General features: G+C 39.1%; 1 protein-coding gene and 1 long non-coding RNA gene across 2 annotated transcripts in view; one reads left to right on the forward strand and one right to left on the reverse strand.

Moving 5' to 3' along the window:
* Window positions 1-25,294, reverse strand: part of GFRAL (GDNF family receptor alpha like) — a 73,870-nt gene that overhangs the window by 25,244 nt on the left and 23,332 nt on the right. The window contains exon 6 of the mRNA XM_043449504.1: window positions 20,045-20,295. Within this exon, the coding sequence (XP_043305439.1) occupies window positions 20,045-20,295 (251 nt within the window). The remainder of the gene's footprint in view (window positions 1-20,044; window positions 20,296-25,294) is intronic.
* On the forward strand, window positions 12,350-16,584 carry LOC122429714. The gene is made up of 3 exons (XR_006266114.1): window positions 12,350-12,483; window positions 16,161-16,234; window positions 16,446-16,584. It is a non-coding gene; the product is annotated as an uncharacterized LOC122429714 (long non-coding RNA).

A 25,294-nucleotide genomic window follows, 5' to 3' on the forward strand; every position in this document is an offset into this window, starting at 1 on the left:
CCGTCAGCACCCCTGGAGGTTGTGAGCAGTAGTGCTGGAAGTTCTAACCCTCTCATACCGCTGTTGGTTCCGAGGAACCAGTCTCTTTTTTAGGAAACCCAAGGCTTTCCCAATGGACTCAGCTGGTAAAGAATCCACCTGCATTGCGGGAGACCTGGGTTCAATCCCTGCATTGGGAAGATCCTCTGGAGAAGGGAAAGGCTGCCCACTGCAGTATTCTGGCCTGGAGAATCCCATGGACTGTACAAAGGGTTGGACAGGACTGAGTGACTTGCACTTCCACTGCGTTCCCTAAGTATCCTCATTAACATAACAAAAGACATCCTTTTTGTTCTTATCACAGGGTTTTAGGAGCTTTCTGCCAGGAACAGAATCCAAGTTGAAGACCAAATACAGTAATGACCAAACCCCTGAATCTTGGGTCCCACATCTAAGGCTCCAACAAATTGTGGATAGAAAACATTTGGAAAAGAAATTTCAGAAAGTTCCAAAAAGCAAAACTTGAATTTGCTGCACACTGGCAACTATTTTTTTTTTTTTATTTTACATAGTGTTTACAGTTACTTACAAAGCATTTAAGTGTTAAAAAAAAAATCTAAAAAATTAAATTAAATAGAATTGGTAAGAGCACACATTACTATAATAGCAGAGCCAACAGGAAGACTTCTCTTCTATCCTGACAAGCCTCAGCCAGTAAAAAGCCACAGAGCCTATTCATGGCAGACCTCCTGAGACTTTCTTGTCCCCCTCTGTAAAAGCCTTCTCCTTCCCTTGCTTGCAGGAAATTGCATCTGACTTGGCTTTACTGTAGACCCCAAATTTCAATTTTCTACTGATTCCTAATAAACTCATCTTTGTGGAAGAAATATCTGAGTCTATTGCTTACTTAACTTATGTGCAGAGAACATCATGCAAAATGCTGGGTTGGATGAAGTTCAAGCTGGAATCAAGATTTCTGGGAGAGATATAAATATGCAGATAACACCACCCTTATGGCAGAAAGTGAAGAGAAACTAAGGAGAATCTTGATGAAGGTTAAAGAGGAAAGTGAAACTACTGGCTTAAAACTCAACATTCAAAAAACTAAGATCATGGCAGCCAGTCTCAACACTTCATGGCAAATAGGGAAACAATGGAAACAGTGGCAGACTTTATTTTCTTGGGCTCCAAAATCAATGCTAACAATAACTGCAGCCATGATATTAAAAGAAGCTTGCTCCTTGTAAGAAAAGCTATGAAAAACCTAGAAAGCTTATTAAAAAGCAGAGACATCACTTTGCCAACAAAGGTCTGTAGAGTCAAAGCTCTGGCTTTTTCCCATTAGACGTGTAGATGTGAGAGTTGGCCCATAAAGAAGGCTGAGAACTGAAGAACTGACACTTTCAAACTGTGGTGCTGCTAAAGACGCTTGAAAGTCCCTTGAACAGCAAGGTGATCAAACCATTCAATCCTAAAGGAAATCAATCCTGAATATTCATTGGAAGACAGATGCTGAAGCTTCAATACTTTGGTCACCTGATGCAAAGAGCTGACTCTTTGGAAAAGACCCTGATGCTGGGAAATTGAGAGCAGGAGGAGAAAGGGGTGACAGGGGATGAGATGGTTGGATGGCATCACCGACTCAGTGGACATGAGTTTGGAAAAACTGCACGGAATAGTGGAGGGCAGAGAAGCCTGGTGTGCTGCAGACCATGGGGTCTAAAAGAGTTGGACACAACTTAGTAACTGAAAAACAACAACAACACATCAAAGGGACCTGAAATGGAGATGGAAGGTCATTAAGGAAGTGAAAGTTACACATATCCAACCCTGAATGCAACGTACGTTTGACCTCGTCTTCCTGAGACCACCAGGAACCTGTCTTCTTCACTCCCTAAAGACCACAGTTTAGCAACCTATCAGCTGCTGGCAAGTGACTGAATGCCTGGTGTTCTCATTTTCCAGTTCCATAGAGTAACCTATATACTTCTCTGGAGTGTCTTTGTCTGTTGCCTTTGTGAACCAGACCATTTTCTATTTCACTCAGAGCATATTTGAGTTGCTGCTTGAATCAGTGCCTCTAAAATGACAATGCTTAAGATCACAAGTAAATTCTTTGTTTTACAGCCTTCTGCATTTGTTGGTTGATGTTCTTAATGTGTGGTACCCAGACAAGCAGTGTCTGCAAATTTAATGCCCTAATTGCATCTGAATCCTAATTCTAATCCCATGTGAAAAGAAGAGAAGTGAAAAGCAAAGGAGGAAAGGAAAGATATTCCCATTTGAATGCACAGTTCCAAAGAATAGCAAGGAGAGATAAGAAAGCTTTCCTCAGTGATCAGTGCAAAGAAATAGAGGAAAACAATAGAAAGGGAAAGACTGGAGATCTCTTCATGAAAATTAGAGATACCAAGGGAACATCTCATGCAAGTTCAGTTCAGTACAGTTGCTCAGTCGTGTCCAACTCTTTGTGACCCCCTGAATTGCAGCACACCAGGCCTCCCTGTCCATCATCAACTCCCAGAGTTTACTCAGACTCATGTGATCGAGTCGGTGATGCCATCCAGCCATCTCATCCTCTGTCACCCCCTGCTTCTCCCGCCCCCAATCCCACCCAGCATCAGGGTCTTTACCAATGAGTCAACTCTTCTCATCAGGTGGCCAAAGTACTGGAGTTTCAGCTTCAGCATTAGTCCTTCCAATGAACACCCCAGGACTGATCTTTAGGATGGACTGGCTGAATCTCCTTGCAGTCCAAGGGACTCTCAAGAGTCTTCTCCAACACCACAGTTCAAAAGCATCAATTTTTCGGCACTCAGCTTTCTTCACAGTCCAACTCTCACACCCATACATGACCACTGGAAAAACCATAGCCTTGACCAGATGGACCTTTGTTGGCAAAGTAATGTCTCTGCTTTTTAATATGCTGTCTAGGTTGGTCATAACTTTCCTTCCAAGAAGTAAGCATCTTTTAATTTCATGGCTGCAGTCATCATCCGCAGCGATTTTGGAGCCCCAAAAAATGAAGTCTGACACTGTTTCCACTCTCTCCCCATCTGGGCTCAATAAAGTACAGAAATGGTATGGTCCTAACAGAAGCAGAAGATATTAAGAAGAGGTGGCAAGAATACACAGAAGAACTGTACAAAAAAGATCTTCATGACCCAGATAATCAGGATGGTATGATCACTCACCTAGAGCTAGACATCCTGGAATATGAAGTCAAGTGGGCCTTAGAAAGCATCCATATGAATAAAGCTGGTAGAGGTAATGGAATCCCAGTTGAGCTATTTCAAATTCTAAAAGATGATGCTGTGAAAGTGTGGCACTCAATATGTCAGCAAATTTAGAAAACTCAGCAGTGATCAGAGGACTGGAAAAGATCAGTTTTCATTCCAATCCCAAAGAAAGGCAATGCCAAAGAATGCTCAAACTACCACACAATTGCACCCATCTTACATGCTAGTAAAGTAATGCTCAAAATTATCCAAGCCAGGCTTCAACAATACATGAACCATGAAATTCCAGATGTTCAAGCTGGTGTTAGAAAAGGGAGAGAAGCCAGAGATCAAATTGCCAACATCCACTGGATCATCAAAAAAGCAAGAGAGTTCCAGAAAAACATCTAAAAGCAAGAGAGTTCCAGAAAAACATCTATTTCTGCTTTATTGACTATGCCAAAACCTTTAACTATGTGGATCACAACAAACTGGAAAATTCTGAAGGAGATGGGAATACCATACCACCTGACCTGCCTCTTGAGAAACCTGTTTGTAGGTCAGGAAGTAACAGTTAGAACTGGACATGGAACAACAGACTGGTTCCAAATAGGAAAAGGAGTACATCAAGACTGTATATTGTCACCCTGCTTATTTAACTTAAATGCAGAGTACATCATGAGAAACTTTGGGCTGGATGAAGCACAAGCTGGAATCAAGATTGCTGTGAGAAATATCAATAACCTCAGATATGCAGATGACACCATCCTTATGGCAGAAAGTGAAGAAAAACTAAAGAGCCTCTTGATGAAAGTGAAAGAAGAGAGTGAAAATGTTGGCTTAAAATTCAACATTCGGAAAACTAAGATCATGACATCCAGTCCCATTACTTCATGGTAAATAGATGGGGAAACAGTGGAAATAGTGGCAGACTCTACTTTTGGGGGGCTCCAAAATCACTGCAGATGGTGACTGCAGCCATGAAATTAAAAGATGCTTACTGCTTGGAAGAAAAATTATGACCAACTTAGACAGGATATTAAAAAGCAGAGACATTACTTTGTCAACAAAGGTCTGTCTAGTTAAGGCTATGTTTTTTCCAGTAGTCATGTATGAATGTGAGAGTTGGACTATAAAGAAAACTGAGCACCAAAGAATTGATGCTTTTGAACCATGTTGTTGGAGAAGACTCTTGAGAGTCCCTTGGACTGCAAGGAGATCCAACGTGTCCATCCTAAAGGAAATAAGTCCTGAGTATTCATTGGAAGGACTGATGCTGAAGCTGAAACTCCCATACTTTGGCTGCCTGTTGCAAAGAGCTGACTCCTTTGAAAAGACCCTCATGCTGGTAAAGATTGAAGTTAGGAGGAGAAGGGGATGAGAGAGGATGAGATGGTTGGATGGCATCACCAACTCAATGGACATGAGTTTGAGTAAACTCCAGGTGTTGGTGATGGACAGGGATGCCTAGCATGCTGCAGTCAGACACGACTGAGCAGCTGAACTGAACTAAATTCCATCTCAGAACTACTGAATCAGAAATTCTGGGATGGGGACCCAATGATTTGTGTTTAGATGCCTGGTAAATGATTCTCTTGCAGTGAAAGTTTGAGAACTACTATGCTAAATCACTATCTCGAGAAAAATTTTAAAAACTGATAAGGACATCTGCTTGGACTTTTCATGATGCAATGATGCTACTGATTCCTGGTTTTACACAAAGCACCAGGCTGATTCAGTTCAGTTCAGTTCAGTCACTTAGTCGTGTCCGAATCTGCAACCCCATGGGTGCCTCCCTGTCCATCACCAACTCCCGGAGTTTACTCAAACTCATGTCCATTGAGTTGGTGATGCCATCCAACAATCTCATCCTCTGTTGTTCCCTTCTCCTCCTGCATTCAATCTTTACCAGCATCACAGTCTTTTCCAGGCTGATTAGTTTGGTTTCTTTCTCAGTTGCAGAGAGGTTACAGGATACGTAAGCTATATGATGTGCATTCAATTGGACTTCTCCCGTTAAAGGTCCAAGGAGATTGTGTCCAAGCCACTTACAGTGTGGTCCATGGACCAGCAGCACTGGCATCACCTGGGAGATTATCAGAAATGCCAATCTCAGGCCTTCACCCCAAACTACTGAATCTGAAGCTGCATTTAAACCAGAAACTAGGTGATTCTTATATATGTTAAAGTTTGAAATCAAATGTTCAAATTCATCATCTGCCCTATAGTCATTCAAAGATATACTTAAGAAGTCACTTATCCTGAGAAAATATAACACTTTAGATCTTCCAGAAATTTGTGTTTCCCACACCATCTCTGTGACATCATAATGATGATGCAAAAATTATCGATTTGTGTGATTTTCCAAATTCCTCAAAGTCTATAGGAAGAGTTAATATTTACTGAATTATACTATTTTGGATAGTTATTTATATGAATTGACTGATATAATCTTTGCACCAACATTCTCAGTTCAGTTCAGTTCAGTTCAGTCACTCAGTCATGTCCGACTCTTTGTGACCCCATGAATCGCAGCACGCCAGGCCTCCCTGTCCAACACCAACTCCCGGAGTTTACTCAAACTCATGCCCATCGAGTCGGTGATGCCATCCAGCCATCTCATCCTCTGTCATCCCCTTCTCCTCCTGCCCCCAATCCCTCCCAGAATCAGGGTCTTTTCCAAGAATCAACTCTTTGCATGAGGTGGCCAAAGTATTGGAGTTTCAGCTTCAGCATCAGTCCTTCCAATGAACACTCAGGACTGCTCTCCTTTAGGATGGATTGGTTGGATCTCCTTGCAGTCCAAGGGAATCTCAAGAGTCTTCTCCAACACCACAGTGCAAAAGCATCAATTTTTCAGCCCTCAGCTTTCCTCACAGTCCAACTTGCACCAACATTCTAGGTTAACATTGATTTTCATTTCACTGGCAAGAACTTGAGGCCAAAGAGAGTAACTCGTTCACAGTTATGTATTCTGTAAATGATGGAGAAATTATTCAAATCTAGCATGCTGGTGGGTGCTATATTGCCTCTCTAAGGCCAGGCTCCAGAATAAGATCTATCAACACTTTCAACATGGCATCTGATTATTAAAGGCATTGTTGCTGATCATGGTTTTTAGCCAAAAGCAGCAAGGTTAAGACTAAGGAAGAGGGAGATAAAAGGAGTCTCATGTATATTTTAGATTTGAAAGTTAATAAAGTTTTAATACATTGATTTATCCCTGAGGTCCAAAGAAATGACCAGAATCCTAAGAAACTTAAAAGCCTAAAAGTTAAGAGTTGACCATGGATCTGAAATCACATGAGTGATAACTAGAGTCATTCTAAAGAAATGGTTTATCTGTTTTAATTATTCTTTGTGTTGCTAACACACATACCTGTTCTCTAAAACATTTTCAAATAATTAAAAAAAAAACAAGACTACAGGAATAATTTTTTAAGAGAAAAACATACATTTATAAGCAATACACTTACACATTTATAAGTGTCTATGAATTGGATGGGCCTCAAATTCACCATGGAGCCATTTTAATCCAGAAAATACAAAATACTAGACTATTTACAGACTATGTTATAAATATGAATACAGAGCAGAAAAATTATGTTGAATGTTCCTTGGAAAACCAAGAGTTTTTTTTTCAGCACCTGGATTGAATTTGAAGGAAACTGGACTTGAATTAGAGTTTTGTGTGGGAACCAAGAAAAAGTCAGTGGTTTTGGCTAGATGAAGTGATTTATTTAAAGCCAAAACTTAACATAAAGCTCCTGGAATACCAACCTATTTGAATTGACTATAAGAGATGGTAGTGTGTATGTGTGTGTTGTGTTTGCATGCATATGCATGAACAAATGAGAGAAATTTTTTCAATGGAAATGTCTTTCACAAGACATTTGCTAACTGTTTTATTTATAGTCTATAACCTTACTTTCTCAGACAGCCAGTGATCAGATGATGACAAAAATTAAAACACAAATCTAAAAAAGTGAGTTTGAGCCTCTATTAATCCACTTTGAACAATTTTTAAATTATTTTGCCTAACATACGTGTAAAATGTTTTGCAGTTTAGAAAAAATATATAAAACTATGTATTAAGCATATCTGTACCTAAATGGATATGTTTAAAGGGCTTTCTATAAAAATGCTCATTAATAGTATGCTATTTTTAGATGGAGACCTTCAGATGAAATGTAATGCAAGATGAAACACAGTCAAGTAAATAATCTATCCACTGAACAGAAACAAATAAGATGGATAAGACAGTCTTACTATTAATGTTTATATCTAAGATGAAGCTTCAGTAGACTGGTGGGTGAGAAGTGTGGCTACAAAAGAGAAATTAAGCTATAGAAATACCTACTAATCAGAAGGCCTCTTTTTTCTAGCTTCTCAAAAGACTATACATATGTTTAGGAGTTTTTATACTAATATTTCACAAAAGCCAGGTAGTTTTGTAAATCTATGTGGGACAATCTTTCATCCTTGTTACAACAGACAGGGCTACTAGTATCCAACAGTTTGTTAAGGGGATAACACCTATTTAAGAGCAAAAATGTTTCAACGTTGACACTGCCCAAGGATCAACTGTAAAATAGTTTCCTACTATTCAGACTTTTTGAAAGTAGAAGTGTAAAGAGGAAAACTGCTGGAAAATATAAGAGTCTGAAATGTTTTCATTAAAGTGGGCAGTAGCAGCCCAGTCTTGTGAATTTCCTGATTCTTCTGCTCAAATATTTGAACTGAAAATTCCAGCTTAAGTGGAAACACAAATGAGTGAGGTTCTTAATAGGAAAGTTATGTTGTGAAGGGAGTTCTTATAAGGGGGGAAAGCACTGACATTCAGAAGACAGTGCCACCATAGAGACAGACATTGGTCCATCCACCCATTCATCCATCCTTCCACTCACCCTTTATTGCGCAGCCAGTGTGTACCAAACATGTTTTCAGGCGCTGTGGCAAAGCTGGCACCTTAAGAGCTGCATGGCATTACTCTTGCCTTTCTGAGCACAGAAGTTTCTCATTCTCTGAGAGGTGGGAGCTAAAAGAGGTTCTGGGATCTCTGGCCAGTGACTGGGGTTTTTCCCACATGTGAATTAGAGCATTGGTTCCCAAACTTGGTTGAAAATCAGAACCACCTGGGTGATTTTTTTATACAGATGTCTGAGCTCCACCTCAGGCCTATTGAATTAGAATAATTGAGGTTAGGGCCAAATACTTATATTTTTAATGAACCCCTAGATATTTCTGAAGGAAGGACAGGTTTGAGAGCCAAGAATTTCGTGCCCATCTTCTCACTGCTTTTGGGTTGTCTTCGTGATCATCAGGTTCCTCATTAATAATGGAAAGACTATTCCTAACAGAGTTAGGGAACTGGCTGTCTTTAGTGAAACATTAGTATAGAAACTTCTAAACATGAGTATGTGTGTGTGTGTGTGTGCATGCTAAGTCACTTCAGTCATGTGTGTCTCTTTGCGACCCTAAGGACTGCAGCCCACCAGGCTCCTCTGTCCATCGGATTCTCCAGGCAAGAATATTGGAGTGGTACCGGGAGCCAGCACACGAGATCCCACCCATGACAAGGTCGTGAGGAGGAGACCTGACAAGCAAGGCAGATCAGGACTTCAGGGATTTCGAAAAGCTGCCCCGGCACTCACCTTAAAGATGATCTCTGTCTTTCTGATGCTTGCTGTATTAGACTACTCCCTAATTTCTGTGACACGGGTAGAAGGCCTTCCCCGATCTCTTTCCAAACAGAATCAACTTAGAACTGTAATTAATATGTCCCCCGGACGGTGGTATCCTATAAGATTATCCAGGATGAAAGGAGTGTTTCAATTTAGACCCCTTTGCTGGCATTCTAGCCTGCTTGGCAAATGCGTACTAATGCACATGACTGCTCACAACACCTTAATCATAAACAGCATAAAGAACCTGATCACACAAAAGGCCCTAATAGGTACAGAGCCCTTCTGGGGTGAAGAAACCCTATTAGAGAACATAAAATATTATTCTAAAGGCGGTTATAGTTAAAGATTTAGAAAAATAAGAGTTTAGAATTGTTAATTTTAACCAGGAATGCTAAACAGGGGCTGTCTCACTGGAGCTGCAGAGTCTTTGTGTGGTAAACCTTTTAGATAAATTTAACTGATAACTTCCGCAAAAGGACTGACCTTTGTGTTCATTAAAGAATAGATTGCGGAAAACAGCTTTGCATTCACCTAGGTCATAAAAAGTCAATAGGCCCCAAGGCCAGAAGATAATGTACAAGACCCTCATAAACAAAGAAGCATGCAGAAAACACCCTGGTTTCCTGAAGAATCAGCTGATGTAATGTTAAACTATCTTCCCCTTAGAAATGTACTAATTTAGGGTATAAAAGCCACGGTAAAAAATAAAGCATTGCCAGACCCTGCTGCACCCCCCGTCTGGTCACTCTCTCTCTCTCTCTCTCTTTCTCTCTCTCTCCCTCACAGACTTGGCCCTATCAAGGCTGGTCTCACGTCTCTCTCTCGCCGACGCCGTTCATCCTGAGGGTATCCCCTGGATCCTGCCGAGGCTGGACCCTGGCAGAGTGGGTTGTCATGCCCTCCTCCAAGGGCTCTTCCAGATTCAGGGATCTAACCCACACCTCTTATGTCTCCTGCATTGGCAGGCAGGTTCTTTACCACTAGTTCTTTACCTCTAGTGCCGCCTGGGAAGCTCAAACATGAATATAGTTTTTGTAAAACATCAAAAGGAAACCCAAAATCCAGTCCTGAATATAGTGCCAAAATCAATGGTATACAAAGGCATAGCAATTAAAATGTATAGCATATTTCCTGTGCAACAGGCATTTTATACACCAAATCCCATTCATGCTCTCTGGATGCATATGACATCTCTTGCAAGCCCTCGTAGAGGTTGAGCACAGACCCCTTAGATTCTGGAGCAAGGCTATGCCATATGCAGGAGGATCCCATTTGCTGTTTGAAATATAGCTCCTAACATGCTGCTGGGTATTAAGAAATTAAGTCATTGGTTCCCAGAAAGGTTGAGTTCAGGATATAATTGCTAATTAAATGAACAGGTGTCACACCGCAGACCCACCTAGAGGTGACTGAGAGACCAATGGTGAGTGGGTATTCTCCCTACGGCCAAGCATGGGCAATGATCTTGATTGCTCGCTTTGCAGAGACAGATGTGGATAGAAGTTAAGACTGATGGGCAGTGGTAGATTGCTTGATCAGAGACATGAAAAGAGCATCCTTGGGAAACTGTAGGCAAGCAAATGAGGGGAAGAGGCGTGTGGAAGAACCAAAGTGGCCAGATCTTTCCAGCTCAGGTTAATGCCTAGAAGAAAGTACCCACCATGGAGTAGACCCTCAACAACCAGGTCAACTGGTGACCTGCCCAGAGGAGGCCAACCATGTCCTCTTCTGCCACCCACGCCTGTGCCCTGAACACATGATGGCAGATGACAGCCACTCACAGACCCCACAGATTGGAATTGCTCTCCCTCAGGCAGGTCCATCAAAGTTTTGACAATGCTAAATGCGAAAACACCAGCAATAAAACAGATCAGTTTGGCAGGTGGGTGGCAGGTTGATGATTCCATAAGCCCTCCACCCAGTAAGAGGCAGAAATGCATTCCTGCTGCAATTTTTACCTACTCTGGGTATGGGTTTGCCTTTGCTCCTTACCATCAAAATATTTACTCCAATACCAAGTCTGTCTTTGTGCAGAAGCGACCTGATGGTTCTTCCGCTTGGACCTGGCCTTGTACATCTCCTCCTGTCTTCCCCAGTGCTTTTCTGTCCCTGAGGCATGAGGTGGACATTGGGGTCTGCTTAGAATTTATGAATTCATTTTTTACCATTCCAGGGAATCAAGGTTTACAGGGCCACCCCTGAGAAGTGGGAGACAGAACTCAAAGGATGAATGTCTTTCCTTTTCTTCTGCTGTGAAGAGAGCACAGTAAGTCCCCTATGTATGAATGAGCTCCATTCTGAGAGTGTGTTTGTTAGCCCAATTTTTTGCTAAGTCTAACAAAGTTAGCCTAGGTACCCAACTAACACAATTGGTTATATATCACTGCTTTTATGCTTGCTTCCAGATATCCTGGGCTTGAAATAAAGATAGTGTACTACTGTACTGTATATAGCAAAGTTCGCAAAAGCACAAACACTTACAGAGGATGCACACACATGACAATGCGTGTGATGTGTGAACTAATTTACCTGATTGGACTTTGGAGCACATGTTCCCATCTTCGAAAGTTCACAACTTGGTTTGTATCTAGGGGACATACTATACTGAGATCCATTTCTCAAAACATCTTGGAAGGACCAGAAAGGAACAGGACAACTTCAAAGAGTTGGAGGAACTTTATGAGTTGGTTACTTTTGACTGCATTGCAGAGTTTTACAATAAATATATGCGCACAGGCAAAAACTTGCTGGGTTTTAAGCAGAGATCATAGATTAAAATAAGGACCTTACAACATGAAAGTTGACTGTCTTAGGCCCCAAGGAGTAAGAGATGTGACTGAACAAGATTCTCCAGTCATAAAAGGCCCAGTATTTCTGAGTCAAACAAATTGACTCAGCTATGCAGCAAAAATCAGATTAAGGGGATTACATTTTCACTCAAGTCCATTGTTTAGATTAGCTTAAATCACTGCATTAGAGAGGCACGGGAGTGAGGAAGCAAGGTGATAGACAGACTTGGGAACTAATTCAAGAAAACACTTTTCTATTGTGGATACTGGCACATGGAACTGACAGAAAGCAAATAGATTAGAAACCAAATACATTTTTAAGAGATTCTGTTGCCAAGGAAGCCACTAGTGCGCTTGCAAAGAATCTGTGACTGTTAAACGTTAAAACAACTCACACTCTCTCAAACCTTGTGACCAGAATATGTTCCAGGAGAGCTCCTGTTCCCTAAGGAGGCAATCCTCCCCATAACCTGCTTCAGATGCTGCCAGGGAGGATGGTGGGCAAGGAAGAAGCTTCCAGAGGCAAGATGGGAACCACAATGTGGTCCTTTGAATGGGAGTTTTAATTGAGGTTATGCTGTCTCTGTTTATATATATATTGTGCATGTGTGTGTGCGCGCGCATGTGTGTGTGTGTGTGATTTGTGTTGGGGGGATCGTAGTGAATAACTACTCTTTCTGGTTCTTGGGCCCTGTCTGCTCCATGGTTTTACAACATCTGGGTTGCACATCACCCAAGATCCTCTCTTGAGTGACTGGCTGTGGCTGATGAATGTTTGGGAAACGCTGGGTCATTTCCCTTGGATAAAAGGTAAGTGTGTTCTCTGGGTAGACAGGAGAGTGAAACAGACATTGGGTGAATTGTTGACAGTCTTACTTGTCAACTAATAAGCATAGGCACCTTTTCTTCTGACTCAAAGCTGTACCACGGTTTCCCACCTCTCTCAGAGACAGCCGTGGGCCAAATGACTGAAGCATGGTCAGCAGGATTCAGGTGGAGGCAATGTGCATGGCTTCCACCTCCAAACCATAAAATGCCCCTCTGTGACTATGTGAGCTTCTTCTTTCTGGCTTACCCTGCTTTCCAGCTGAGTGGAGAAGGCTTTGAAGCCCATTCTGATACAGAAACACATGTTCAGAAGAGGCTGGTCTTCTAAAAGCAGGCTACTATACAGCCTTTAAAAAAAGAATAAAGCTGTCATATGTGTATACATTTGCAAATGGGTCTATCATATATTTTTAAATTAGAGAGGAAACTGTCGATCAGGATGTATAGTTTGATTTCATTGAAAATATTAATATATTTTGTCATATGTGTGTGTCAGGGAGAGGGAGGCATCAATTTAAGTGTCTACAAAAGGTTCAAGGTATGTGTGTATGTACATACATATTATAACATTACAAGCAAGAAAAGCCTGGAAAAAATGCACAACAAACTTGTAAACATTGGATCTCTCTAGAGAATGGGATTTGGGGGAGAATTTAGCTTATCTTTCTTTCTATATTCTTCAAACTTTGTTTAAGCTTGCCTCTCAGATATGATGCTTTCCATTCCCTACTCAGATATTTGTCAAACAAACATCACAAATGGTAAGCGTTTCCCAACTGTCCTCTCTGGTCTACTCAATTCTGCCCATTGCAGATAAAGAGAATGGAACCAGAGGGGTTCTGGAAATCAGCTATAAAGGAAGCACCTATTAAATCTATTAATAGGATTTAATAGATATAGATAGTCTGTTTTATGTATTTATTTTTAAAAAATAATCCTTTAAAAGAGGAAACTGAGCCTTCTGAGAGAGAAGGGGGCTATTTTCAAGTCGCTTTTAGAGACTGACCTATAGTTGGCATAAAAAGACAACTTTGCACCAGGGAATAAGAGAATATTCCTGACAGTATGCAGTATACACACGTATGTGTGGACTGACATGTCCACACATGGGCATGGCCAGATGGTCAATACCAAAATCAGACTGATTATATTCTCTGCAGCCAAAGATGGAGAAGCTGTAGATGGTCATCAAAAACAAGACCTGACGCTGACTGTGGCTCAGATCATTAACTTCTTATGGCCAAGTTCAGATTTAAATTAAAGAAAGTGGGGAAAACCACCAGACCATTCAGGTATGACCTAAATCAAATCCCTTATGATTAGACAGTGGAAGTGAGAAATAGATTTAAGGGATTAGATCTGACAGACATAATGCCTGATGAACTATGGATGGAGATTTGTGGCATTGTACAGGAGACAGTGATCAAGACCATCCCCAAGAAAAAGAAATACAAAAAGGCAAAATGGTTATCTGAGGAGGCCCTGTAAATAGCTGAGAAAAGAAGAGAAGCTAAAGGCAAAGGAGAAAAGGAAAGATATACCCATTTGAATGCAGAGTTGCAAAGAATAGCTAAGAGAGATATGAAAGCCTTCCTCAGTGATCAATGCAAAGAAATAGAGGAAAACAGTAGAAAGGGAAAGACTAGAGATCCTTCAAGAAAATTAGTGATACTAAGGGAACACTTCATAAAAGATGAGCACAATAAAGGACAGAAATGATATGGACCTAACAGAAGCAGAAGATATTAAGAAGAGGTGGCAAGAATACACAGAGAACTATACAAAAAAGATCTTCATGCCCCAGATAACCATGATGGTGTGATCACCCACCTAGAGCCAGACATCCTGAAATGTGAAGTCAAGTGGGCTTAAGAAGCATCACTATGAACAAAGCTAGTGGAGGTGATGGAATTCCAGTTGAGCTATTTCAAATTCTAAAAGATGATGCTGTGAAAGCACTGCACTCAGTATGCCAGCAAATTTGGAAAGCTCAGCTGTGGCCACAGGACTGGAAAAGGTCAGTTTTCATTCGAATCCCAAAGAAAAACAATGCCAATGAATGTTCAGACTACCATAAAATTGCACTCAACTCACATGCTAGCAAAGTAATGCTCCAAATTCTCCAAGTCAGGCTTCAATACTACATGGACCATGAATTCCATATGTTCAAGCTGGATTTAGAAAAGGCAGAGGAACCAGAGATCAAATTGCCAATATCCGTTGGATCATTGAAAAAGCAAGAGAGTTCCAGAAAAACATCTACTTCTGCTTTGTTGACTATGCCAAAGCCTTTGACTGTGTGGATCACAAGAAACTGTGGAAAATTCTGAAAGAGATGGACATACCACACCACCTGACCTGCCTCCTGAGAAATCTGTATGCAGGTCAAGAAGCAATAGTTAGAACTGGACATGAAACAATAGACTGGTTCCAAATCAGGAAAGGACTACGTCAAGGCTGTATATTGTCACCCTGCTTATTTAACATATATGCAGAGTACGTCATGCTAAACGCCAGGCTGGATGAAGCACAAGCTGCAATCAAGATTGCTGTGAGAAATATCAATAACCTCAAATATGCAGATGACACCATCCTTATGGCAGAAAGTGAAGAGAAACTAAAGAATCTCTTGATTAAAGTGAAAGAGGTCAATAAAAAAAGCTGGCTTAAAACTCAACATTCAAAAAATGAAGATCATGGCATCCGGTCTCATTACTTCATGGCAAATAGATGGGGAAACAATGGAAACAGTGACAGACTTTCTTTTCTTGGGCTGCAAAATCATTGCAGATAGTGGCTGCAGCCATGAAATTAAAAGATGCTTTCTCCTTTGAAGAAATGCTATGAACAAACAAGACAGCATATTAAAAAGGGGAGACATTACTTTGCCAAGAAAAGTCCGTCTAGCCAAAGCTATGGCTTTTCCAGTAGTCATGCATGGATGTGAGAGTTGGACTATAAAGAAAGCTGAGCACCAAGGAATTGATGCTTCTGAGCTGTGGTGTTGGATAAGTCTCTTGAGAGTCCCTTGGTCTGCAAGGAGATCCAACCAGTCCATCCTAAAGGAAATCAGTCCTGAATATTCAATGGAAGAACTGATGCTGAAGCTGAAACTCCAATACTTTGGCCACCTGATGTGAAGAACTGACTACATAAGACCCTGATGGTGGGAAAGATTGAAGGCGGGAGGAGAAGGGGATGACAGAGGATGAGATGGTTGGGTGGCATCACTGACTCAATGGACAGGAGTTTGAGCAAGCTCTGCGAGTTGGTGATAGACAGGGAGGCCTGGTTGCTACAGTCTATGGGGTTGCAAAGAGTCGGACATGAAGGAGTGACTGACTGAATACACATACAGAAAATTTTACAGATCATAAGCTCTTGTGGTAGGCTGAAGCTATCTTTCACCTATCAGGCTGGTACTACTTACATTTACTGCTTCACATACTTTTGGGACAACAGGGAAGCCTGGTGTGCATGCAGTCCACGGGGTTGCAAATGGTTGGACATGACTGCGTGCCTGAACTGACCTGAGCTGTGGACATAATTTTTTCGGTAACATGAAGAAACATCAGTGATCTCTTAATTCTTTTCATTTTTGCGGTCCTCTCTGTCTTAACTAATTTCTCTTTCTTCTATTTCTCTCTTCCATCTCTCAGCTCTAACTGCCACAATTTGTTCTTGGCTGCAAGATGCCAGAGGGAAGTGAGTCTGTAGAAGCAGAAGTTTGCAGGTAAGTGCAAATTGGTGGCTGTTGTAACTAGTGTCAACAAGACGCTCATTACTCAAATGTGGTTCTGCAGGCAGGCCCTGAGTTCTCAGAACTCTTTGGAGAGTTCTCAAAGCTCAGATTTGAGACCAGAAAGTAGAAGTTCTGCCTCAGAGGGCTATGGAGCAGCCTGAATGGACACAAGCTCTAATTGTCTTCATGGTTTTACCTGCAGGACAGCACCATGGGGTGAAGTCAACCAGTCAACACTAGGGTCCCATGTCCACCACAACCTGCAGTGGAAGTCCAGCACCCCTCTTACCCCTCAGTTTCCTTCATCTCCCAAGTGAAATCACAGAAATAATAGTGTCTAGTTCATGGAATAATTAAAGTTAGGTGAGAAATGTGACTCCAAATAAGCACTCATTCTAGCAACTGTCTCATTATTTGTAATCATTTTAAGATTTTGACTTGGATACATCGATGTAGGTGATTTCCTCATTAATTTGTTTTGAGCAAATGCTTTTCAAACTTTTGAGAATAACACATTAGTGAGTCATGAAGTCAATTTAGTAGATAATCAGCATTGGAAAAAAATGGAATAGAATAATAATTTTGAAAAAACAGAAGACACTGCACATAAAAATCTAATGTAAAATGCATTGCTCACTGTGCTCTGAGGTCAAATGAATTTGACAAATGACTTGAAGCCAAACAAATATAACAAATGGAAAATTTTTCCCGACTGTCCTCTCTGTTCTATTCATTCTGCCCCTTTCAGATAAAGAGAACAGAACCTGAGGGTGTTTGGAAACCAGCTGTAATGAGAGCAGTTTTTCTTTTAAAGAATGATAAAATGTCTGAACTAATATTTATTTTTTTATTTCTTTAATTTTATAATGGAATATAGTTGATTAACAATGATGTGTTATTCACAAGTGTATTTTGATAATGCATGAGCCTGCTGGGCTGGGGTAAATAACCCTATATGCAAAACAGAAAAAGAGACACAGAAGTACAGAACAGACTTTTGAACTCTGTGGGAGAAGGTGAGGGTGGGATGTTTAGAAAGAACAGCATGTATATTATCTATGGTGAAACAGATCACCAGCCCAGGTGGGATGCATGAGACAAGTGCACGGGCCTGGTGCACTGGGAAGACCCAGAGGAATCGGGTGGAGAGGGAGGTGGGATGGGGAATATGTGTAAATCTATGGCTGATTCATATCAATGTATGACAAAACCCACTGAAAAAATAAATAAATAAAAAAGGAAAAAAAAAAAAAAAGAAAGAAAGCATAGCAAAGGCCAGGAAACAGCCCTTCAGGGGTCTAATCTCAAGTGTCTGAGTAGATGAAAGCTTTAACAAATAGAGCACTCTTTCCAAAGACAGCCAAAACAAAATGAAAGTGGTTGCCTCCAAAAGGAATCAGAGACTCACCCGATCTGGGGGAAAAAAAAAGAAAATTATAATAAATTATAATAAGAATGAATAATAATTGCTTTTTATATGTATCAGTACTGAGTATCTCTCTAATATCTGTTACTACATTTTCTATTCATGTCATTATGGAAGTCAATTCATTTCAATAAAAATATCTACATTACTTGAAAAAAAAAAAAACTCAGAGGCAGTGGTTAGAAAGAATTCATTCAAAAATCTCCATGTGCTACCACTTACCAGGTATACAGGGCAAAGGATGGAGGCTTGTTAGGACTAACCAGGCCAAGGATTTCATTTGTGTTTTTGTCTGAAACTTTTTCTATAGTTCAAGTACCCAGAACTGTGACAGATGGCCAGAAGGCCTTTATGGTTCCTTTACTTCTATAAACCTGTCACTTAAAATTCTGACAGTAAGTAATGCTTGGGGAGAAAACCTCATCATGTTTAGTCTTCCGAAGTGAGTGAAGAAAAGTGAAATCATTTTGAATTCTCATTTTTAAAAAAATTATAGAGTTTGTCAACGTTTATGTATTTCTGTGTCCATTTCCACTGTCTCTTCATGAATATATTCAATGTATGTATATACAGCTTTGTATGGGTAGCCAAATACAATGAAAGCAAAACATAATACTAATTAAAAACATATGGGAAAACCAGGCTTGGAAGCAGAATTAGGTTGCTTGAACTGGTGTCTGAAATTTATGCCCAAGGAACTGGTTTATCACTAACTTGTAGAATCTACACTTTTTCCCCCTGGTATCATTTAATATGGAGAAACCACTTATAAATAATCATGATAGTGTAATTGTATATGTTGCTGTTGGTTTAGGTTATTTTCTTTGGTATTTCCTTTTGTAATATTAGGAGCCATTCATTATAAATACCTTTAGTTCCAACAGAATTAGCGACCTAATATTAATCAGAGAAAAACATTATTTAGAAAATATGACTCAATATACATCATGGGGTAATTTTCCTCTTTGCATCATGATTTCGATTGAAATACATCTGAAGTGCTAATTATAGAAATTGTAGGAATCCCACAGAGAGCTTTGTTGGAATCGAAATCATACGCTCTGAGCTGGATGTCTATTACCTAATGCATAGCAGATCACCATTTTTATTATATTGGCTAATGTGTATCTCTGTAGTATCTTTAAAGAAAGATAGAAAAGAATAAAATATCTGTATCTGTTTGTAGTTATAGACATATATAAAGATATATGCAGATCTGTATCTATACAAATTTGCATAAATATCATGATAGTTTCATTTTATATGGTCTTTTTGCAATGGTCAATGTCTATTATTCCCTCCTTAAGTTTTGGTACTTGTGAGTTTGGAGGTTACAAATAGTGATCTAGGGGCTGGGAATGTTTTGGGATTCAAATATAGTTGGATGGGTTAAGCCTGAAGGTGGATGATGGAGAGGTCCTGAATTAGTGTGTGATCACATCGTTAGATTTCTTCCTAGGAGACTCATAGCCAAATTCTTCTCAACCACTTGTTCCCTCTGAGACCCTAGACAAATTATTGAAATTCCTAAATCTGAATGGAGTAAGTAATAACTTTAGAAAATGTGTTTCCCATCCTGTCATTACAGGTAGATTAGCAGACATATTAAAGACCAAGCGAGGTAACTAAATCCAAGGGTAAATATGTTTTACTTAGATTGGGACAGCCATATAGTAGATTGCTAACTATCCCTGGTGAATCCAACTTTGAATATAAACATACTCATACACACCCTTCTCACAATAACTGTGAACTCAATCATGTGACTTGCCTTGTCCAATGGGGCATTAGAAAATATAGCAGAAGCAGACACTTGATAAGTACTTGTTTACTGGGGATTAACTGCTAGGGATGTTGCTGTGATTATGAAAGATACAGAGTTTACTGCTGAAGAGGTCACGTGAAGGAGAGCCCAGCCAACTGTGCTTGCTAACCACAACCTGCACAGATCAGCCTTGGCCTCACCACCAGATAACTGTATCCACCTAGGCAATATCAACAGAAGAACCACCCAAGTGAGCAAAGCCCCATGAGAAGAATTGTGATCAAATTATTATTTCAAGTTTTGGGTTGGTTTGTTACTTGTAAGAGATACCTGATACATTCAGTTATCTGGTAGGATAAATGTTTTAGGCTGTTGTTATTGGAACCGATAAATGATACCTAGGAGTGAACAATCACAGAAATTAAAAACATGCACCACTTGCAGATAAATGAGTTAAAATAGCAAGTGCACAAAGCATAATCAGAAAACAGATTTAAAAACTGAATAGCAAACTTAGAGTTGTCTTTGTGAACAAATTTTCCATGTTAGATGACTACTTTGTGGTGTATACAGAAAATCAATATATGTTACATATATATATATAACTTACTGAAACATGATTTTCTGTGAAGCATATGCTGGAAAATCTTGCACAAGGATTCTTCACTTTGAGTAATGGTACTACAGGTGCATTGCACTTGAAGGACCGTCCCAAGGGTACCAATGTAAGCTGCCTTGCAGTCATCACTTCCAGAGCAAGTGAGGTCTTGCTTGCTTAAGGTACCAATGCATGTCTCATCCTCATGGCACTTTCTCATCACATGCTGCCAGCACTTTGCCTGGAATGTTCCATAGCGCCTCCTAGAAAGAGTCAGGAAATGGATTGAGTCTCTGAATATAATTAATTCACACTAACATGTAGTGATATCTCACCTGACAAAGAAAGAAAGAAAGAAAGTGAAGTCGCTCAGTCGTGTCCGACTCTTTGCGACCCCATGGACCATAGCCTACCAGGCTTCTCGGTCCATGGGATTTGCCAGGCAAGAATACTGGAGTGGGTTGCCATCTTCTCTGTGGGAATCTTCCCAACCCAGGGATCCTGCATTGTAGGCAGACGCTTTACCCTCTGAGCCACCTGACATAAAACAAAATGCCTTCTGGATGCTTCTAAACATAGCTAGAAACTACGTTTGTACATTCCAAACATCCCAATAGAGTGTGTAGAAGAAAAATTAGAGAAACTTTGTGAATTATTTTCCTTCCGTGATGAAAGACAGAGGCTAAGTTTAGGATTCCCTGGATGACTCTTCCTTCCTTCCTAATTTTATTTCAGTGGGTGATGATTTGCAGTACGAACTACTTGGGAGATTTATTAGCAATAATTTTTGAAGCAGAATGTGGTTTTGAGACTGTATTTGACCATTACCTCCCACCAAGTGATCTCAGAAAAGACTCCTGACTTTTCATGAGAGTTCTCCCATAGGATGGGAGGTCCTGTGCTCTTTCTCAATGTTTCTAGGCAGACTAATTAGAATTAACATTAATGCTCTGGGGTTCTCTGGCAGCATGAGCTAATTTAAAGCAAAACATGAGTTTATTTGATAGCTGAGATAATCTGCTAGAACCACATCCATTCATAAATTTTCTGACTACATACTTCATTCTTGCTGTATTAACCTTGAATAGAAGTCTGGATAATGTACAATAATTTCATATTTGAAACTTTCATAGTAAGAAGATATCTACTCAGTGGAACCAAGGATATTAATCTTTCTCTGTAATATTTATCACCTATAATTATTTTTTTTCCTTTTCTTGAATAGATCACTATAAAACATGCATGGAAAGCCTCTGAGTATATGCCATTTGTCCTGACTTTACTTGCTTTCATGATGTTACTCTGCTTAAATCCATAAATCGCATCATTTTTAATAATCTTGTATTTTAAGTCATCTTAAAGGAATCAGATTTTAAATACAATGGTAAAAATTAACATATATTTACATTTATATTTAAGAAAATATTGCAAATATTTGAGCATATAATTCTGAATCCAGAAGAACAAGTATGTTCCTTTAATGCAATTGAGAATTATGTATAAAATGCCATCTAAATGTAAGCACTGGCAGTATTGATTGTCATTTATGAGGTTGAGAGGTGCCATTTATTCTTTCTTAAATGTATGTTTACAAAGTTTAAGTTACATGATTTATGTCTTCATAAAAGTTATTTCATTCAAAAAAGTTTTGAAGGTGGGAGGGGGGTTCAGGATGGGGAACACATGTAAATCCATGGCTGATTCATGTCGATGTATGGCAAAAACCACTACAATATTGTAAAGTAATTAGCCTCCAACTAATAAAAATAAATAGAAAAAAAAAGTTTTGAAATTTTGAAAAACTGACTAACTGAAGGATATTTAATTAAAAATAAAAATATAATAAAAACTCATTGGTATACTCATTATCTAAATCATTTGAAAAATAAATATGACAAACATTTTATATTATAGGAATTTTCATTTCTGTTTGAAATGCTTTGATGTGTAACTGTTTCATTATCCTTATTTTCTTGACATTCTTCAGTTTCTTATTCTGATTTTTTGTTTGAAACATTATCTAAGGGAGTAATTTTTAAAATAGAGTTGATCATTTTGTTTTAGTTTTGCTATAAATTTCTGGTTGCATCATAAACCATAAGAGAATGTGGTCTGTGTGATTTCTGCATATAGAATGTATTACATTTGCTTTTGTGACTTAATATATAGTCAAACTTTGCGAATATTCTCTGGCACTTAAAGATGTTTATGGTGAAGTTTTGTTTCTAAAAAAGTAGGTAACATTTCTTCTAAGCAAACATTTTTTTCACTACTTTCTGGAGCTTATACATATGAAAAAACATAATTTCCTATAAATCCCTAAATACTTATAATTGACAAAATATAATCTCACTTTCCAGTGTATATATCTGTATTGAGCAAAATTAATTGAAAAAATAGTCTTTATATCACCTTTTTCTGTCTTTTCAAAGACAGAGGAGTTTTAAAATCTGTCACAAATAGAGGAATCTTGTACAGGGACAGAGGTTGTATTTTAAATTCTAACTGTTCTGCTTTGCTCCAGGTATAAGCACTTCTGCAGGAAAGATATTTGATAAATTCTTAACACTCTCACTGAAGAAGTTGTTTTTCATTGGGAGATTTTTTTCCATCTGAATTACATTAACGATAATTTAATAAAAATACTGGAAATCTCCCTAAGGCAAAATATGCTTGAGCAAATGACAGAATTTGTCTTTTCATCTTGACAGCTAATATTGTATAATATTTCCATCTCCTCTATAAAGTATTCATTACGAGACTATTTGCACATGGTGAAAAGAAATAGAAGACACACAGTCCTTAATCTCTAAATTAATATACAAAATGTAGAAATTACATAAGAAGAGACATGTGTCTGTATATTAAAACATTATAAACATTAAGTACAAGATACTTAAAAATGGAGGGAAATGAGGTGGCATTTAAAAAATTTATTTATTTATTTTAATTGGAAGCTAATTACTTTATAATACTGTAGTGGTTTTTGCCATACATAGACATGAATCAGCCATGGCTGTACATGTGTCCATCTCTTGAAGGCATATCATGTTCTAGACCCTGCACTACGCACTTTGGAGAGGTCAGGAAACCCAGGGTTTCTTGTAGAGGAAAAGTAGCAACTCTGTACCAGTTAATCTGAGAAAGTGTTGATGCCACGGCAAGGCTCACGCAAGAGTGTATGTTTCAGAATCCGTCACAGAGCTTCTCAAAGGTCTATAGCAGCAGACTCCATCACTCACATTAAAATATTTTATTTTATAGGGAAGCTCAGTTATGTCATGCTGAGAAAATTGAGTACAAATCAGTCCAAGATAATAAGGTAGAATACCCAGTGCCTTGGCACTGGAATCAGGTAAAGCTGGGTACCCACCATGGAGACATCTGGCATTTTTACATGGATTACTTAAAAAAAAAAGTGTTCCTTGGCTGGTTAAAATGTTATTTGGTTTCATTGTTAGTGTAGATAGATATATGACAGATAGTAATATTCTATGAGAATATTAGTGTAAGCAAACATTTTTACCATATTTCCTTGATTATAGGTGATAACATTACTTTACTACACCTAAAATCACTTTGGCAATTAAGTTATTGTTTTCATTAAATGCATTTTAATTTTTTATTAATTTTTTGTCATTGAGCTTAAGACTAATTCCAAACACATTAGGGAAATTAAAACGTGCAAGAAGTCTGCATCTTTGAATCAATGAAATACAATAGTTCACTTAATAATAGTTTTTGAGCTATAAATGAGTTTGAAAAATGTAAATTGCATTATAAAAATATTTTTTGATGTTAATTTTAGTATTATCTCAAGAGAAAGAATTAGTAAACTTAAACTAACTGATAAACATTTACAGGACAAGATCCTTGAACAAAACTTTCTTGAGAATTTTGGCATTCTCTATGGTACATTGAAGGAAAAAAAAAGCTCAAGCATTCTGTTGAGATCTTCACCCTTTATCTTATAGAACGTGCATTATAAGGAAGTAGTTGTCTTTTTTGACAAATATTTGCAAGACCTGGAGCTACTTTGCAAGCTGGAATGACTGACAGTGAAGGTGTGAGGAGAGTTAAAGTTGAAGGAAAGAACTTTACCAAGAATCAGACCTTTAAGAAATGATGTCACTAAATCTCATTTTCTAGTGGTTCAAGCAGGTGACAAAAGTGACAAATCTCTCCTTGAGCTACCACACTGAGCCCCTCCTCCACACTAAATGTTTATTTTGATCTTTAAATGAATTCTTTATATATAGAGTTTTATTCATTTAAATACAATTAAGCAATACTTTCCCTAATAGAAAGTACTGAGCAAGCAAACTAGTATAAATTATCTTGGGATGATTATCCTAGGAAGCAGAAGATTCATCCCATAATTACACAACTGAATGCTGGTTTTTAAAGAAAGCTCCTTTAACGTGGTAACACCAATGTTACAGATAGTTTTGATTCTATTCTTTCCTCCATCTTCTTACTCACTTCCAAAGAGGCCCACTTCACTGCGGCTTTCTTACCACACCTAAGATCAATTTGCCTTGAATTTTTAAGGAAATGTGTTTATCGAAGACCACAGTGAGGAAAAGAGAAAGTCAGGGTGTTGGATTCAATTTATGATTCCCAGGAGGAGTTACCTGCAAAGGTAAAGTCTAGATTCCACTAGCAGCCGGAGTGGAAATTTTAATAAGTTGAGCAGATCATTCACACCTCTGCTCAAAATCCCTCAGCATGGCTCCGCTTTCTCAGAGTAAATCCTATCTCCTATTCCTCTGCGCCTTGTACACTCCTCCTCCTTGCATCAGAGCCTGCCACGTACATTTCTTCTCTGGCACTGGCTCACCCTTCTGTTTGGTATCTCTTATTTCTGAAACTCACTGAGAGAAGCTCATTTTTTCGCTTCTTCAGCTCTCGTAAAATGTCTCTCCTGGGGCCATCCCACTGACACTGCAATTCTTTTATTCTTTCTGCCATTCACATTCCCCCTTATTGCACATGCATGTGTGTGTGCTTGTGAATCTCCAGAGTACTCATCATCATACAATATAAAAATGTTAGTCACTCAGTCGTGTCCAACTCTCTGTGACCCCGTGAATTGCCCACCAGGCTCCTCTGTCCATGGAATTCTCCAGGCAAGAACACTGCAGTGGGGTAGCCATTCCCTTCTCCAGACCGTCTCCCTGACCCAGGGATTGAAACCAGATCCCAGCAGATTCTTTACCATCTTAGCCACCAGGGAAGCCCATTTACAACTGAGTGAATAAT

Source organism: Cervus canadensis, chromosome 28 (genome assembly GCF_019320065.1).
Source record: "Cervus canadensis isolate Bull #8, Minnesota chromosome 28, ASM1932006v1, whole genome shotgun sequence".
NCBI classification, from domain to species: Eukaryota; Metazoa; Chordata; class Mammalia; order Artiodactyla; family Cervidae; genus Cervus; species Cervus canadensis.